This window comes from Notolepis coatsorum, assembly GCF_963971535.1.
Source record: "Notolepis coatsorum genome assembly, chromosome: 9".
Taxonomy (NCBI): domain Eukaryota; kingdom Metazoa; phylum Chordata; class Actinopteri; order Aulopiformes; family Paralepididae; genus Notolepis; species Notolepis coatsorum.
The window spans coordinates 96,092,646-96,111,658 of record NC_140173.1 but is presented as its reverse complement, the minus strand read 5'-3'; the positions used below and the strand labels follow the sequence as shown (position 1 = coordinate 96,111,658).

Sequence of the window (19,013 nt, the reverse complement as noted above, 5' to 3'; positions counted from 1 at the left end):
CGCGGCAGGCCTAATAAGGATGAACTTTATTAGTCCCCTTGGGGAAATTCAGGTGACATACACAATACACATACAGCCACAGCCTCATTATACAAATATTTCACAATTATTACATTGACAGTAATAATGGCACACATAAATTCACACAAGCATGCACATTTGTTGATGACAAGCAGGACTACAGTAGATCTTGAGACGGCGTATGCGTCAGGGTTTCCGTTAGAAAAAATTGTTGCCGGCCTCAGTGTCCGGTAGATTTCAATCCGAAATTCCGGTCAGTTTATTGAGCTTAAAAACAATTGATAGGCAAAAGAATGACAACAAAACAAAAGAATGACATCATCAAGGCATGTAGATTTATAATATTTTTACTTAAAACTAGGCTACTTTTGCGTATAAAGTCATTATATTCCAAATAAAATAAGTCCCGAGACTCGTGCTGCTGCCGACTTTAAATCAAATAGGTGTCTGTGGGCAGTCGCCCGACATTAATAAACAACAGTCTGTTATAATCACATTTTTATGAGCTAACGAATTCCGTTATATTGGACATTTGTATTAATTATATCAAGCGAAGAACTGAGAAATTTGGCAGAGAGAGACGGCAACATTATCGTGGGTTTGCGTGACGACTCTCTCTCTCCACCTCCCAATGACTTATTTGCGAGAGTATGTCGATGCAGAGCAGCAGATTCAGCTGTTATTGGCTCTTTTCTGGGGACCGCACAGCAGCGCCCCCCACCCAACATTGAATTGAAAATGGCTGAATTGGAGTACTGCTGGAGTACTGCATTGTGCTGCTGCTGCTCTGGCTCTGCAGCTTCACAAAAGTTTGCACACCCAGCACTAAGCTCTCGCTGACAACGTCGTTGTCATTATTAGAAGCAACGATGAAACAAATGTAATGATTGTTTCGTTCATCGCATAGGCTATTTAATTTGAGCCTATTTTAATACAATTAAAATAATCAAATTGTGCTTAGACTCAGGGAATAATTTTCACCGGACATTAAGACCGGAGAGATTAAATATGTCGGACTTCAACAGATTTTGCCGGTCAAATACCGGTAATTACCGGCTAACGGAAACGCTGGTATGCGTATATCCGCTGCCGCTCTGCAAGGCCTGAAGGTCGAGCGTCGGCGCGAGTCGGAGGGAGGGGGGAGAGCACAGTTGCAGCTAGCGGTAGGGGGGGGGGGCTCTGGCCACAGTTGCAGCTAGCGAGGGGGGTAGGGATTGGGAGGGCGAGACATCAGCTTCCTGGTATATGATATTAAAGTCGAAAACTATCTAAAAACGAGTTAACTCGTTATTGGCGCAGAAAGTGTTAAAGGATAAAATAATTCAGGAGTACAGTTTTAAGTAAAACATCAAACATTCGTTTTTTTCCAAAAATTATATCTTGCAGCATATTTTAAGTTTATTTCTTTATATTAAAAAATATATATTTTTTGTATCCACTTTTTCTCCAGTTTTTCTGTATTTTCCTCCCATCCCAATTTAGTCGTTATGCCAATTCCCCCCTCCCCTTCCTGGTTGTTGCGCGCATGTGCCCCCCACTGGTCGGTCTAGGGAGCCCTGAAGTCTATCATATGCTTCCTCCGATACATAGGAGACAGTCAGCAGCCTCTTTTCACCTGACAGCGCGGACTCTCATTGGTGAAGTGTAACGTGTGGGAGGTCACACTACCTTCACCATTTTCCTCCCTCGCTGTGCAGGCGCCCTGACCGACCTGTAGGAGTCACTGTTTACAACGACCAGATTACCACCCACCGGCTTCCCTCCCGCTGACACCGCCAATTGTGTCAGTATGACGGTCGGCCAAGCCGGAGGCACCGCTGACAGCCGGATTTGATACCAGTGTCTCTGCGGTGGTAGACAGATGCTTAGTCCACTGTACTACCCGGCCGCTCCAATATATTTAGTTTTTAAGAATTTGTAAAGGATGGGCAAAAATAAGCATGTGCTTCTGCCTATTGCTTTTTTTCTGTCATTGATTTGGGATTTTGTGTGAGCTTACCTTGAAATGTACATTTGTGATTTTTTTTCCTTTCTTTTTGTAAGTCTACAATCAATCAATCAATCAATCAAATCCTTTATTTAACCAGATAAGCATCATACAGATAAAACATTCTCAGCAAGCTCCAATTTCAGGCAAGTTATCAAACACAGTTGCACTGTCCGAGGGAACTGAATTCGTAGGATTTTAAAATGGCTTTAAATTCTCAGAGGGTGACCAGTCCTGGTAATTTTAGGTCCTCCTGTATCTTGTTCCAGGATGAAGGAGCAGCATATTTAAGCCCTTCTTCCCAATTCAGTTCTCATATAGGGAACATCCAGTTTTAGAGCAGCTTGAGAACGAAGGGCATACTTGTATTGCTTAGTGCACAGAAGCATGCTTAGGTACGAGGGAACCAGTTTAAGCAGAGCTTTGTGCACAAGAGAGCCATCGAGAAAATCGCCGTATTTGTAGAGATTGGTAACTTGCAATGGCATATAGGGTGCAATGGTGTACTCGATTGCCACATCCTGTGACAAAGCGTAAGGCAGAATGGTACACGGTATCCATCTTTTTTTCTCTCCCCTTTTTACCCTATTTTTCTCCCATCCCAATTTAGTCGTTATGCCAATTCCCTTCCTGGTCGTTGCGCGTATTTTCCCCCCACTTGCCGGCCTAGGGAGGGTTGAAGACTATCACAATGTATCACATGTCTCCTCCGATACATGTGGAGTCAGCCAGCCGCTTCTTTTCACCTGACAGCGAGGACTCTCACTGGGGGAGTGTAACGTGTGGGAGGATCACACTACCTCCTCCAGATCTTTTCCCTGCTGAACAGGCGCCCCGACCGACCTGTAGGAGTCGCTGTTTACAACGACCAGGATACATACCCCACCGGCTTCCCACCCACTAACACTGCCAATTGTGTTAGTATGGATTGTGTTCGTATGGACACTGACAGCTGGATTCGATCCCAGAGTCTCTGCGGTGGTAGGCAGACGCTTAGTCCGCTGCGCTACCCAGACGCCCGGTATCCAGCTTTCTAAGGTACTGATCAGGTGCATACATGTAAAGTAAGTCACCATAATCGAGTAGTGGTAAGAAGGTGGTCGAGATCAGGTGACTTCTCACTTTTGAGTGAAAAACAGGACCTGTTTCTGAAAAAGAAGCTGAGTTTAAGCTTCAGCTTCGACACAAGTTTATCTATGTGAGATTTAAACGTAAGGTTCTCGTCCTTACAAGTGTGTTTTTGATTTATCTGTAAACGAGACCGAAAAATAAACTTCATTTATTAAGGATTCAGTGTCCCAGATGACATCACTGATGGCCATATTAGGGCTGTACCGAATAGTTCGAAGCTTCGTTCATAATGTTGACATTCGAATTCTAAATCAACATTAGAATAAAAAATGTCTACATTGTATATATATATATGTGTCTCTTCATTCTGTCTGCAACCGCTTGGCGCTCGGCGCTCCATCAAGACATCACCATTACCTTCGTATCAACTGTGCCCTTATTGGATTATTTATGTTGACACAAATTCATTAAAGAAAGTTGATTTAATAAAAAGAAAAATACTAATTTAATCAGATGAATCACTTTATTCAAATTGAGGATTTCGTTTGAGGATATTTATATAAAAAAATATATATATATATTTGGATTATGTCATAAAATGTGACAACAGGCTGCTGGGTAGCGCAGTGGTAGCTCGTCACCAACGCAAGAGACACCGGGTTCGACTCCGGCTGTCGGCGTTGCCTCCGGCCGTCATACTAACTCAATTGGCAGAGTTAGCGGGTGGAAGTCGATGGGTGGTAATCTGGACGTTGTGGACAGCGACTCCTACAGGTCGGTTGGGGGACGCCTGCACAGCAGAAACAGGAAATGGCGGGGGTAGTGTGAGCCTCCCACACGTTACACCTCGCCAATGAGAGTCCGCGCTGGCAGGTGAAAAGATGTGACAGGCTGCCTCCTCGTGTATCGGAGGGGACACGTGATGCAAGGCTTCTATCCTTCCTACAACCGGCCAGTGGGGGGCATATGCGAGCAACGTTCAAGACAGCAGAGGGGAGAATTGGCACAGCGAAATTGGGATGGGAGAAAAATAGAAAAAGAGGAAAAAAAATGGATTAAAAAAAAACAGACATTTGAAGCTTCGTTCGAATACTTCAATAGAAGCTTTGAATATTAAAAAATTACATTCGCTACAGTCCTAGGCCATATTCAAACTAATAACTAAGTCAAACTAAATTAATGTGTGCAACATTTTTTAGAGTTTTATTTTGGATGTGTGTGAGATTATGTGCAAAACAAATCAGCATGTTTTTTGCTGATGTGCCCCTCTAATTGCACTAGGTCATATTGCAATTGCATCGACACAATTCTGATGAAGTGTTCAGCGCTAATTCATGGACACACTCAAAACACTCTGGCTGCTTGCCTCATAGTACTTCTGCCTGAAGATCTCACTGTGGTCTGCTCCTGTGTTGCTTTCCTCCAGGTACATGAGGCCTGCAGGCCCTGCCAGGAGCACCCATGGAGCCAGACGTCACGCCCATGCACTCCTCCACTCCCCCTCCCCTGGATGACGTCACGCCCATGCACTCCTCCACTCCCCCTCCCCTGGATGACATCACATCCATGCACTCCTCCACTCCCCCTCCCCTGGATGACGTCACGCCCATGCACTCCTCCACTCCCCCTCCCCTGGATGATGTCACGCCCATGCACTCCTCCACTCCCCCTCCCCTGGATGACGATGTGGGGGTGGAGGACGAGGAGTTTGGGGACTTTGGAAGTTTCTCCGCGGGGGTGTCGTCCACATTAAGCTTCGGTCACTTTACTGAACCCCCGTCGAGCCTCAACCAGCCTTGTCCGGCCACCCATCTACCTTCCCCTAGCTTTAACAACCCTGTGGAACAATACCAGCCCGCTTCTACTGTGACCTCGGGGATTGGCAGGGGTCAGATCGAGATCAAAGGGAACCACTGTAATGCCGATCCTCCTGTGCACCTAACCAACGGGTGCCCTGAGAGAGGCCGTCCCGCTGAGCACTCTGACTTCGCTTCTGTAATGAGCGCTTGCTCTCTCGGAGAGGAGACAGGGTTAGGGTTTGGGGAGCAGGCAGTACACCCTTGGTGCTGTGGCTTCTCTCCTGTGGGCGGTGGAGAGAACTGGGATGGCAGGGCAGCGGGGACAAACCTTGCCAACAGCTCGGGTGAATCGCGGTGTGATTCAAGACAGGAGATCAACGCAGCTTCTGAGCCCAGCTCTCATACAGCTAAAGAAAAAACTAAAGATTGCACTAAGGTCAAGCACTGTGAGCAAAGCGATGCAACACTCATCCAATCATCTCAGGACCACCTCCCTCAGGACCCTGCTGCTGTGGCTTTCCAGTCTGAAGAACGCCATCCTAGGGAGGAGGAGCCAGTGGACCCCCGGGTGAGTCAGAGGGAAATGAGCTTCGATATGAACCCTCCACAAACCAACCAGACAGGGGAGGAGCTGCCGTCGGAGGATGAGGAGGAGAGTGTCTCTCCTTCTCTTCCTCTCACAAGCAGTGAGTCTGTCAGTGAGGACTTTGCATCGTTCTGTGATGTTGTTTCACCAGAGGAGGGTTTTGACCCTCGCCTCTCGTCCCCTGCTCCTCAGGGAGACGAGGCAGGAGATCTCAGGGAGCGGACCGATGAGGAAGAGGATCTCAGGGAGCGGACCGATGAGGAAGAGGATCTCAGGGAGGGGACCGATGAGGAAGAGGATCTCAGGGAGGTGACAGACGAGGAAGAGGATCTCAGGGAGGGGACCGACGAGGAAGAGGATCTCAGGGAGGGGACCGACGAGGAAGAGGATTCAGGTAACTTAAGGCACGCCGTATCCATCACCAGCCAGGGCTTCGCCAACCTCAGCCTATCGCAGTCTGAGGCAGAGGAGGGTTTTGCTCATTTTGACCAACCAGAGCCGACTTTGCAGGAAGCCTCTACTGATTCCGTCACGTCAGAGTGGAGGACGGATGTGGAGGAGGACTTTACGGACTTGGAACGGGTCAGTTCTGGGGATCAAAGTGTCCGAGACCATGACCAAAGGAGTAACGCAGCGGACCAGGGCCTGCCCAGCCTCCAGCCCAGCCTCCCGCCCAGCCTTCAGCCCAGCGACAGCTTTGCAGACTTCTGCTCAGCAGCCATAGAGGAGGAGGGGAAAGGATGCTGGGAGGCGTTCAGGGACCCGGGAGGCCTGATGGAAGAGAAGACGTGGGCACCGTTTGGAGAGGAGGACGGCGCCAATAATACAGAGAGTGGTGCTGAGGAGGAGTGGGACAGAGGCCAGGGAGATGACTCCTCCAGGAGGGACAGAGGCCAGGGAGATGACTCCTCCAGGAGGGACAGAGGCCAGGGAGATGACTCCTCCAGGAGGGACAGAGGCCAGGGAGATGACTCCTCCAGGAGGGACAGAGGCCAGGGAGATGACTCCTCCAGGAGGGACAGTGTGCAGGTGAGAGAAGTCTTTCCTTCTACTTTTTCCATCTAAATATCAGAAGCATCCTCCCCAAAATAGATGAACTTCGGCTACTATTTAGTAGTTGCAAGGTAGGAGTAATATGTTTCAGTGAAACTTGGCTTGACAGTTCAATAAGCGACTCCGAAATTGAGATTGAGAACTATATAATTGTAAGGAAAGATCGAAACCGAAACAGAGGTGTGTGCTTTTATTAGGTCTGAAAAGGGTAACCACTGCGCTCAGACAGGTGCGTAGTCTAATATTAATTATGCAAAAAAGGGAGGTAGGGACCGCACTCTGAATATCGTTGGTTTTTATTTTCAAAGGACACAAAACGTTTTCAGCCATCCGGCCTTCATCAGTGTGTGTAACTTAACTTGTGTGTTACACACTGATGAAGGCCGGATGGCTGAAAACGTTTTGTGTCCTTTGAAAATAAAAACCAACGATATTCAGAGTGCGGTCCCTACCTCCCTTTTTTGCTTTTATTAGGTCTGACATTGGTTTTAATATTAAATACGATCTTGAACACGACGTGGTAGAAGCGCTGTGGCTTGATATTCTGTTACCCAAGAGCAAACCAATTATTTTTGGAGTCTGTTACAGGCCACCAGATCAGCGCAACTTTTATGATGATCTAGAGGAGAGATATGTTCCAAGTGCACGGATTTTGAGAAATCTGAAGTAGTTGTCATGGGAGATTTCAACACGGATTTACTTAAAGAGTTCTGGATTACAGTCCCTTCTAGTGTTGTCAAAAATATCGATTTTTCGATGCATATCGATTCTGAATATTTTAAACTGTTTCAAAACTCATTTCCCGCAATATCGATATTTAATTATTCATAAAAAAAATAACCACTCCACTCCACAGACACCTGCCTGCTGTTCCTCACAGATTACATCCGGAAAGAGGTAGATGAGGGAAAGTTCTGTGGAATGGTAATATTAGACCAGAAGGCATTTTATTCAGTGGATCACAACATCCTTAGGGCTCTAGGCTTTAACTCATTCAACGCCAGTCACGAGAAAAGTCGGGTTAACTCGCCAACCGTTCAGCGCCAATCACGAGAAAACTCTGGTTTTAATCGTTATTTCTTTTATTAGCTATATCCATTCATTTTTCATCCATCCAGCCTGATGTTATCATTGGGAATGGGTCTGAGGTCACAAAAGGGCAAATACCGCCGCCTACGCCTTCCAGCCGGTATTGCACTCTATTCGAAATGGTGTAGTTTATTTTCAGGGCCGATCTGAGCCGTGCGGGCAGGGTTTAAATACTCCGGCACGACTAGCCTTTACAACGTTACATCTGCTATGCTGCCCCCCCCCCCCCCCCCTTCATATGCAATGCCGGGCAATGTGGGACGGACCTCCACGAGCAGTATTTGGAATGGCGATCAGATAATTGGATTATTTGCATTACATCAGAGACCAGGTAAGGACTCTATATATAAAATCTTGCGTTGATCTGATATTTCTTTCTACCGCGATCGCGGCTGTCTGTGTGTGTGGCTGTTTACCGTTGAGTGCAGGAGGTGGTGGGGGGAGCGCCCCGCTACGAGGGCCATTTCATGTATGCATGAGGAAGGATAATAATGATAATCTAGCATTGATTTCAGGAAGATTCGATAATCAGGCGAAAAAATTACAACGCGTTTCCACTAAAGGGCTATTATCGCGTCTTTTCCTGGGATTACTAAGAATCACAAACTATACTCGTATTCAAAACGGTATAAAACGGAAATGTACGGATGAAAAATCAGTTTTGTGCATGTTGACTGGAAGCAACTCACTGACAATCGACGGGTGTATTAGACCCATAGCTATAATATAAGATATATTTTAAGCAATCGCAAATCTCGCAGTCTCCCCATTGATTAAAGCAATGGCGTTCTAGCACCCTCTGGCGCATTAAGCGATGGCGCAGAATGAGTTAATGAGGCAGCTCTGAAATGTATTGGTTCCTACTAGGGGTGTAACAAAATACAGAAGCCACGGTTCGGTACGTACCTCGGTATTGGTGTCACGGTTCGGTACGAATTTGGTACAACAGGATTTTTTTTTTTTTATAATTATTATATATTTATAATAATTATTAAATAGAATAATTTTCTATAGGCTTGCCGTGGTAGTCAGTGATACTGGTGTCATTCTGTGTTCAGGCATCCACTGAGTAAATTAATTGCCTACTGCCCCCTTAATAGTTTCAGTTTCACTTGTAGAGAGGATTTAACTGCGCGTGAAGCCGAGACTGAAGACTAGATGACATGTTACATGTTGACATGTTACACAACAATGGCAGAAGATTTATCAATATTTTGGATTTAAACACAGTAGCAGTTCAACTGGAGAGGAGCTCAGATGATCAGTCCGGAAAAGTATTGCTTTTTTTCTTCTTCGATCAGCTGTGAGTCCGCGGGAGAAGGTTGGCGTGTGTGTTGGTGAGTGACACACAACTTGGTGTGTGTCTGTGTGTGTGTATTTCCATTTGTTAACATTATTGGGCGAGCAAGAAAACGAAAGAAAACTGTAAAATTGTAATGACCCTGCTGTGTTACAAACAAATTATATAATTAATTCATGGTTAGGGACACCCGACACCTGTAAGGGGAGGAGGGGAGAAACAGCCTGCAGTGCAGAGCGTCAGTGCGTGTTATTTGTTCTGTCCGATTGTCATCGTGCGTGCGTTTACAAGCTTCAATGTTTTATTCATCTAAATTTAGCAATACAAGCTTAATATTCAACGTTAAAGATCAATGTAAGCCAGTGTAAAGTAAAGATATTGAGCATAGATTTGTAACGTATTCTTCGTATGGCTGCACGTACTGCACCGTGAGCCACGTACCGTAAATTCGCGGGACGAATACACGTACCGTTACACCCCTAGTTCCTACCTAACAGGGAGACAACAGGTGGTAAATCCAGTCCCCGGACAGTGAGTGCGGGGTCCCGCAAGGGAGTGTATTGGGACCACTCCTATTTCTCCTGTATATTAATGACCTGAAAGCAGCTTGCTCATGTGACCTTTTTTTATATGCGGATGACTCCGCTTTACTAGTGTCTCATAAAGACAAACAAGTGGTTGAAGCTGTCCCTCCATGTGGGGAAGACTGAGTCCATCCTATTCGGGTCAAAGGTCAGGCTCAGAAGATCGCCAGGTTTTAACATTAGAATTAGAAAACATCTGTGAAATATCTTGGGTGCGTCCTGGAAAACAGCTTATCAGGGGAAAGCATGGCTCAACAAGTACTTACAAAGATCAATAACAGGACTAGATACCTAGCCAGAATCTAATTTTTTTTAGATCAGTCAGCGATGAAAATTCTTGCTGGAGCACTCATACAGTGTCACTATGACTATGCGTGTGGCTCCTGGTACAACAGTGACCCCAAAAGTCAGAAAATAAAACGACAGACAAATCACAAAACAAGCTAATCAGGGTAATACTAAGGCTACCCGCCCGAACCCACCTTGACCCATCACACTTTGAGAACATGAGATGGCTGAAGGTGGAAGACGGAGTCAACCAAATAGGGATGTGCCTAGTTCACAGAATCATGCACGGGGTAGTGCCAGTGTACTTCAACAACTACTTCAACCGAATCAGGGACACCCATGCATACCCAACTAGGCGTAGCTCAACTGACGTTGTCCCGTCAGATTCAGGAGTTGTATGGGGAAGGAGTCATTTTTATATTCTGCAGCTGTCTTTTGGAACAGTCTGCCCAGTAAGTTACCTGAAAATCTTAATCAATGCTGTTGGATTCAAGTCCAGCCTAAAGACATGGCTCAAAAGGGACTATAATTAACCCAGACACTCAGCTAAATGTTTTTATGCGTCTGTTATGTATATAAATGGTAAATGGTATATGTGATGTGTGTTGTGATGTCATGTATGTATGATGCATGTCTAAGCATCTCATTCCCCTAAGGACCACAATGGAAATAAGCTCTGAGCTTTCTTGTGTACATCCTTGGCAGTATCTCCTGACTGTGCTTTTTGTCACATGTTATTTTATATATTGTCAAATAGTCATTCATTCATTCATGCCCGTTCACTGAAAACCCATTTCTGTTGTCATTTAAATTATGAACACTATCAAAACACTCTTTAATTGTGTTATTATTTTTGCTCTTTTGTTAACTAAGTATTGTTCAGACTTCTGCAAGGATAAATTATGTCATTGTAATACAATGAACTGGATTCAGATCTGATGACATGATATGAACATAATTATTACTCTCTAAAGCAGGGGTGGGCAATTATTTTTCCCGGGGGGCCGAATGAGCAACTGAAAATATGTTGGGGGGGCCGGGCCAAAATTCCAAACTCAATTATGCATAATATAAATTTTATTTCTATATAAAAAGTAGTAAATGGCATTGTTTTGACCCCTGGTAAGAGTGTATGTTATTATTTGGCAATTAAAAGGTGAGGTTAGCTTTCAAAAATATAATTTATTCAAATAGAATTTATTTCCAAAATGATAAACAAAATGTGAAACATTAATAACAAAGGGCATTTTGAGTTTCATATACTATTGAAACAAGGATTTTCTTAGCTTTCTAAAGACATCACATCATCTTATAGCAAAAATAAACAAGACATGTCACTGAACTGTGTAAAGAAAAGTGTCCCAGTTTTGTAGCCTTTTTTACTTTACATGCCTATATTAAACATTTAATGTTTTCAGAACTGTGCAAAAAAAAGAAAAAAAAAAGATCAAGTGTCCCATTTCACTTGTTATATTTCCACATTTTAGTGTTCTTCAGTTCTTTTTTTTCATTCAGTGTGAGAAATCCAGTCTCTGTTGAGCTTTAACAAGTCCATCAAAGTCAGGTTGCATGTCTGAGGTGGAGATGCGAAGCACAGCTGCCAGATGTTCATCAGTGAGAGAGGATCTGTACCTGGACTTGGTAAACGTCATGACTGAGAATGTCTGTTCACATATGTAGGTGGATCCAAAGAGAACCAACATCGTCTGAGCATGTCTCCTAAGCGTATACTGTGCGTGTGAACGTTGACATGAAAAAAAAAAAGTAAAAAAAAAAAAAAATTAAATAAAAATATTTTTTTTTATTTTTTTTTATTTTTTTTTATTATCATGTAATCTTTCGCGGGCCGGTCAGAATCATCCCGCGGGCCGGATCCGGCCCGCGGGCCGTACAATGCCCAGGTCTGCTCTAAAGTAATTTATTTTCTGGTAGGATTTTAGTGTAATGTGAGCCTAGGGGGATACTAGGGATGAGTCTATGGCTGAACGTTGTTAGATATTGGGGTCCAGCTCGTTGATTGCCTCTGCGTTGTTTGTTTTCTAATAAGGCCTTGTCTGCTGGTGGGAATTCTGGAATTCCACACTAAGTTTGGACAACCCGATATTTCTCATAGCAAAAAGAAGAAAAGCATACACGGTCCAGTTCAATGTGTAATGAATAGGACGTTTATTTAACTAAAGGAATGAAATGTGAATAGAAAGTCACTTAAAGGGAGGCCGGGTGGCGCAGCGGTCTAAGCGTCTGCCCACCACCACAGAGACAGTGGAATCTAATCCAGCTGTGGTGCTTCCGGGTTGGCCGACCGTCCATACTAACACAATTGGCAGTGTTAGAGGGTGGGAAAACCCGGCGAGGGTGGGTCCTGGTCGTTGTAAAAACAGTGACTCCTACAGATCGGTCGGGGCGCCTGCACAGCGAGGTCGGATCCTGGGGGATTTGATTTGATTTGATTTTATTAGGGATCCCCATTAGCTGGTGCGATAGCAACCAGCTAGTCTTCCTGGGGTCCACACACAAAAAAACACACAAAAACAATCACTATTGCAAAAAACTAAATTATTAAAAGTCAGTACACACAATGCATAATGAACCTACTGTAACAATTAATATAGCTAAAATTACATTAGTGTAAAACAAAAACAAAAAATTACTTTACAGTGTTAAAAACAATTTAAAAACAATTTAAGATTCTTTTTAAAAGTGAATCTACTGTAAATGCAGCAGAGGTTCCGAGGCAGGCCATTCCACAGAGTTAATGCTCTAAAAATAAAAGATCTCCCCAGAGAGCTGGTTCTAAAAATAAAAGATCTCCCCAGAGAGCTGGTTCTAGGACCTGGCAATTCAAGCTGCCCACTACTGGAACCTCTAGTGTAATGCTCGTGCACAGTATTACTAAAAACAATCTGATTATGTATAAAAACAGGAGTCTTACTGCTTACTCCACACGTTACACTCCCCCAGTGAGAGTCCGCGCTGCCAGGTGAAAAGAAGTGGGGATTGGCTACACATGGGTCGGAGGAAGCATGTGATAGTCTCCGCCCTCCCAGACTGACGGTAGGGGGCAGAGCACGCAACGACCAGGTAGGGGATTGGGAATTGGGAATTGGCACAACGACTAACATTGGGATGGGAGAAAAACGGAAAAAGAAAGGGGATTATTTTTATTTATTTGTTTCTTCAATAAAAATTAAACAAAAGTCACTTAAGTAACAGGAAATGAAACAAAATATTAGCAAAGCTTGAGATTCTGATCAAGTCTCTCCTCACTCTGTTCTCACTCTCCACTGTGACAAATAACTGGCACCAATGAAAGGAAACGCACTCCTTTTCTGTGGATTCGTTATCTTAAAGGAACACACCAACTTTTTTGGGAAATTTGCTTATTTGCCATCTACCCTGGAGTTAGACAGCAGATGCATACCCTTTTCTTCTCTGTGCATGCATTAGGCTTAGGGAACTTAGCCGCACTGTTAGCCTAGCTTAGCGTCATTCACTGGAAGTAGGTCTGCCAGTGTAGTCTAGTTCCCAACAGTCACAAAATACACTCCAAATACAACTCCAAAACTGTTGTGACCTGTGTATTAATTACCACGTGGAAAAGAATTATTATAATTAGACATTTTTGTTTTCTAAGTAGATATAAACTGGGCTATTGAGGTGATGAAATCACTGCACCCAGGCAAAAACTAGTTTGGGAAATTAGCTTATTTTCCATCTACTAATTAGACATTTTCGTTTTCTAAGTAGATATATACTCAACTAGTTTTTGCCTGGGTGCAGTGATTTCATCACCTCAATAGCCCAGTTTATATCTACTTAGAAAACGAAAATGTCTAATTAGTAGATGGAAAATAAGCTAATTTCCCAAAATGTTGGCGTGTTCCTTTAAGGAATGCAGGCCATCCTTGGATGTGCCAGGCATTCCCTGTAAATCTGTCAAGGTTGCCTTTCTACCAGGCTCTAGGGCCCAGCTTATCAATGTTCAGGCGCCTCAGGTCCAGGTTGCCCTGGGAAACCTGACCCATGCCATACAAAGAAGGCCCAAACTGCATTCTAGCCTTGCATAGGAGGGAGAGAGATCAGAGCTTCAAACACATCGGCTACAGACACCAATATAAAGGTGTCCTGGCCTAATTGACTATCCTGCTATAATCGCAGAGAAAAAAAAACACAATTCTTCAACATTCTCTGTCTTTGCTAGCTCCTCACAGAGGGGATGGGAGGGGTTCTCCAGGATACAGTAGCTCCTCATGGAGGGGGTGGGAGGGGTTCTCCAGGATAGCTCCTCACAGAGGGGATGGGAGAGGTTCTATAGGATAGCTCCTCACAGAGGGGATGGGAGAGGTTCTATAGGATAGCTCCTCACAGAGGGGATGGGAGAGGTTCTATAGGATAGCTCCTCACAGAGGGAATGGGAGGGGTTCTCCAGGATAACTCCTCGTGGGAGCGGTTCTCCAGGATAGCTCCTCATAGAGGGGGTGGGAGGGGTTCTCCAGGATAGCTCCTCACAGAGGGGGTGGGAGGGGTTCTCCAGGATAGCTCCTCACAGAGGGGGTGGGAGGGGTTCTCCAGGATAGCTCCTCACAGAGGGGATGGGAGGGGTTCTCCAGGATAACTTCTCACAGAGGGGGTGGGAGGGGTTCTCCAGGATAGCTCCTCACAGAGGGGGTGGGAGGGGTTCTCCAGGATAGCTCCTCACAGAGGGGATGGGAGGGGTTCTCCAGGATAACTTCTCACAGAGGGGGTGGGAGGGGTTCTCCAGGATAGCTCCTCACAGAGGGGGTGGGAGGGGTTCTCCAGGATAGCTCCTCACAGAGGGGGTGGGAGGGGTTCTCTAGGATAGCTCGGGACATCCAGAGCTTTTAGAAAGAATAAAAGTATTGCTTTCCCCCCCCCAAAAAGTTGATTAATCAATTGATCATTAATATCGCATGCTGGTGCTAAATGAATATTGGTGTTTTGTTTACATGTTGCAGGCATGTATCTCCTCCCTACTTCCCATTTACCCACGTGGAATGCACCTGATTGGATAAATGTCATGCTGGTGCTCTAGTGCGACATCTAGTGGCTGCCTATAGCACATTTAAAATGAGTTAAAGTTCCAAAATAATTTTTATTAATAACTTATTTTCCATCTCTACATTAGACTCTTCAAGAATGTATGTGAATATACCTCAAAAATACCCCTTCCATAATCCTGTCCCGTTTCCTCCTGGGCAGGACTCGCTGGCCAGTTGTGTCCAGAGGCTTTTCCAGGCCAGTTTCCCCATTGTAGAGGTCCAGCGAGGGGTAGGAGATGATGAGGAGGAGGTGCTTAGCCTCAGTGCTGTGCTTCAGGTCCCTGACAACCAACCGGAGAAAGACCAGGAGGAAAGGCCAGAGGAGGAGGAGGTGGAGCAGCAACTGAGACCCAGAGCCAAGCGGTAAGAGGGAGCTCTACATGTAGAGTAGTGGTGATGAGGAGGAGAACCTCAGACCAAGAACCATTTTGAGCTGTAATTAATACAACACCAGGATTCAATGTCCCTTGATGACATCACTGGGGGCCATATTCAAACTCATTAACGCTCAATAACTGTCAAACAAAATTAATGCGTGCAAAACTGTTTAGAGTTTTTGGATGTGTGTGAGAGATAAATCAGAATTTTTTTTTGGTGGAGTGCCCCTTTAAATATTGAAGTTACTCACATTCTGAGCCGTGTTTATACTGTAGCTAATGTTAACTAATTAGTTATGTTACGGACATTCTGAGCCGTGTTTGTACGGTAGCTACGTTAGCTAAGTATTTAAGTTACTGACATTCTGAGCCGTGTTTTGCTATTGGCTATTTTTTACTTTTTACTTTATTTTGACAATATACAAACAACATGTGACAGAAGCACATTCTGGAATACTGCCGAGGATAGACACAAAAAAGCTCTGCTTATTTCCATTGTGGTCCTTGTAGTTGGTGATTTGGAGGAGGGACAGAGAAAAAATTGTATACGAACAGGTTGAAAAGTACCTTGCGGAAAATAATCTAATCTACGAATTCCAATCTGGCTTCAGAACATCCCACTCCACTGACACATGCCTTCTCTATTTGAACGACCACATCAAACAAGAGGTGGATGCGGGCAAATACTGCGGCATGGTCATGCTGGACCTACAAAAGGCCTTCGACACTGTCAATCACTCCATTCTGATTGACAAGCTAAAAGCAATTGGTTTTGATAGTTTATCAGTGAGCTGGATGCAATCCTACCTGGAGGGGAGAGAACAGATGGTGGAGGTAAACGGTACCCTATCCCTCCCCCTCCCAGTGAGCTGTGGTGTTCCACAAGAAAGCATACTAGGACCGCTACTGTTCCTAATTTATGCAAATGACATGGTGTCCGCTTGTGACTGCAACTTGTTCCTGTTCGCGGACGTCTCAGCCCTGCTGGTCTCTGACAAGAACAAGTTACAGGTTGAAAAAACCCTCAGCTCGGAACTAGGCAAAATCTGCACCTGGCTCGCTGATAACAAACTATCATTACACCTGGGTAAAACAGAGTTCATTCTCTTTGGTTCAAATAACAAACTCAGCAAGACCGACGGCTTCTCAGTTACAGTGTGTAAGATAACGGTCATTTTAGCCTTTAATCATTTAATCCACTCGTCACCTGCTGCTCCGTGACTGGCCTCCGCGTTGTGTCATTTTACTTGGATATCTCATTGGCTGTCTCACACTGTATCAACCCCTGTTAGTACATCCGTAGTCATAAGAAAGAACACTGCAACGTGATCTCTTTCCTGATGTTTATTTTCATAAACATAGCTTCGTACGAGATGTAACCCATTCTGTAATGTCCTTGAACAGTCTTTGAAGAAAACTAAATTCATTATTCTCCACCGTCTCTTCTCTCATTAGTCCAATGGTTCTGAGGCCTCGTCGTAGCCAACAACCATTCCCTGTTAGCCGAAGCTAGCGATGATGTGGCACTTCCCCCACCCAGCGAGGGTGAGGAGGGATTTCAAAGTCTCTGATCAGCGCGTCTGCTCGATTCCACGTCGTGTCTTAGGCCATGTCCACACTAAAGCGATTTTGGTCTTTCGTTTTCATTTAAAAAAAGTTTTCCATAAACACGAAATCGTTTTACAATAACTAGTGCGTCCTAATGAGAACACTGAAACGCTGCCGCAAAAAAACACCAAAAGCGGAGAAGAAGAATGGAGCATGCGCAGTTTGCACCTACCTGCTCCTACCTACCGCCAATAAAAACAGAAGAAGTGAAGTGAGCTGACCTACTTTTCCAGAGACACACTGCACAACATACTTTGGGAGAGGAGACTGGAGAGAGAGAGAGAGAGGCCGCCGGCTCAAACTACCTGTTGGAATACATTTATTGATTGATGTTTAACTTGTCCCTGTGTGTGTCCAGTCATTTCGACTAGCAAACGTTGTCTGTATTTACTTGGTTAGCTATTTAGCTAATGTGGATAGCATTTTGAATAGGCTTTTTAACCGTCAAGGTAAGAGAGGATTTGTCATGATCAACTGAAGGGGTATGCTATGGAACAGTTTGCCGCAAAAAGCCAGATCAGGCGCAATAGATTCTGCACCACGAACGCAACTACTTGTTGTGATGTTGGCTGAGAGTTTGCGCATGCGGGGTAAGGGAGAGGTGGGCCAAAGCGTCATCGGTTCAGGAGAAGCCGCGTATCGCTTGTAAAGATGGGGGGCATCTCCAAGCGTCTTCAGAATTGCGCATTCTGGAAGCTGGTATCAAAAAGTACCGTCTTCAGGCTGCCAGAACGCAGTTCCGTGTGGCAGAACGATGCAAACGATCAAATACTTTGCCTAAAACGACCAAAATCGTTTTAGTGTGGACATGGCCTTAATCTAATTTACCCCGGAAGGAACTCTCATCTCATAACGTCTCCCCCTAGCAACGGGCCCCGCCCCCTCTTCCCGTTACTACGTGACACGCTACCATGGCAACGGCTGGTCACCTTTAACACACTAAACGTCCGTTTCTATCGATGTCAAACTCTCCCCGTAGCTCTGACCAAACCTGCCTCCACCAGTGCTTATCAGTGTTTATATTAACAAGCTGCCGACGACCTCGGAGCCCATGGCTCTATTAGAACTGGCTTCCCAGTCTAACTTGAAAACACACACCACTAAATACTGTCCTCCTCATCTGAGATCTAATAGCAGATGCTGTCACCCACCGATATACATTATATACACATTGAAGGGCGGCTACGTGGCGTAGTGGGCAAGGCGCTCGCCACGAAATCTGGAGACGCTGGGCTCGCTTGTTCGAGCCCAGCGCTCCACATTTGCTTTCAGTTTAGCTGGTCGTCCGTACTAATACACATTGGCCGTATTAGGGGGTGGGAAACTGATGGGTGGGGATCGGGCGTTGTGGACAGCGACTCCTACAGGTCGGTTGGTGCGCCTGCGCAGTAGAATCAGGAAGTGTCGGGGGCAGCGTGAGCCTCCCACGCGTTACTCCTCGCCACAGAGATCGAGCTGCGCAGGTGAAAAAATGCGACTGCTGTTACCTCAAGTACCGGAGGGGACTTGTGCTATGTATGACTTAGTCCACATTGCAGCCGGCTTGTGGGAGGCAAGAAACCGCGTTCGTGACAGGGGGGGGGGGTTGAATTGGATGATACGAAATTGGGATGGGAGAAAATATAGAAAAATGGGAGAAAAAAAATACATTATATACACATTGAAAAACAGATTCATTCAAGTGGGTGACAATATTGTCACAAGGAAAGATGAAATTACATACCTAGGTTCCATCCTAGAGGCAAATCTTTCCTGTGACAAAATGGCATCCAATGTAAGAAAAAAGTCAACCAACGAACTAGATCTCCTCTCTGGTAAACAAGAATACCCTGAAGACTCTGGCAGGAGCACTCATTCAAGGGTACTGCAACTATGCTTGCACCTCATGGTACCAAAGCACCTCAAAGGCGCTAAAAGTAAAAACTAAATTACAAACATCACAAAACAAACTGGTCAGACTACTGCTTGACCTTACTCCTAGAACCCACCTCACCCCTGCTCACTTTGACAACCTAGGATGGCTTAGAGTAGACGACAGAGTACAGCAACTTGCAATGGGGCCTGGTCTACAAGATACACTACACTACACGACTAAGGTACCCATGTACATGTCAAAATACTTCCCAAAGGTCAGTGAATACCACGACCACAACACCAGAGGGAGCTCCACAAATCATGTGAAACCCAGAT

General features: G+C 45.1%; 1 protein-coding gene across 5 annotated transcripts in view; it reads left to right on the top strand.

Moving 5' to 3' along the window:
* The window catches only part of LOC311234394 (uncharacterized protein), a 185,098-nt gene that overhangs the window by 109,349 nt on the left and 56,736 nt on the right, over positions 1-19,013 (top strand). For all 5 annotated transcript variants that reach the window (XM_084321564.1, XM_084321565.1, XM_084321563.1 and 2 more), the window contains exons 2-3: positions 4,506-6,493; positions 14,999-15,201. In XM_084321564.1, the coding sequence (XP_084177690.1) occupies positions 4,541-6,493; positions 14,999-15,201 (2,156 nt within the window). In that variant the 5' untranslated portion in view covers positions 4,506-4,540. The remainder of the gene's footprint in view (positions 1-4,505; positions 6,494-14,998; positions 15,202-19,013) is intronic.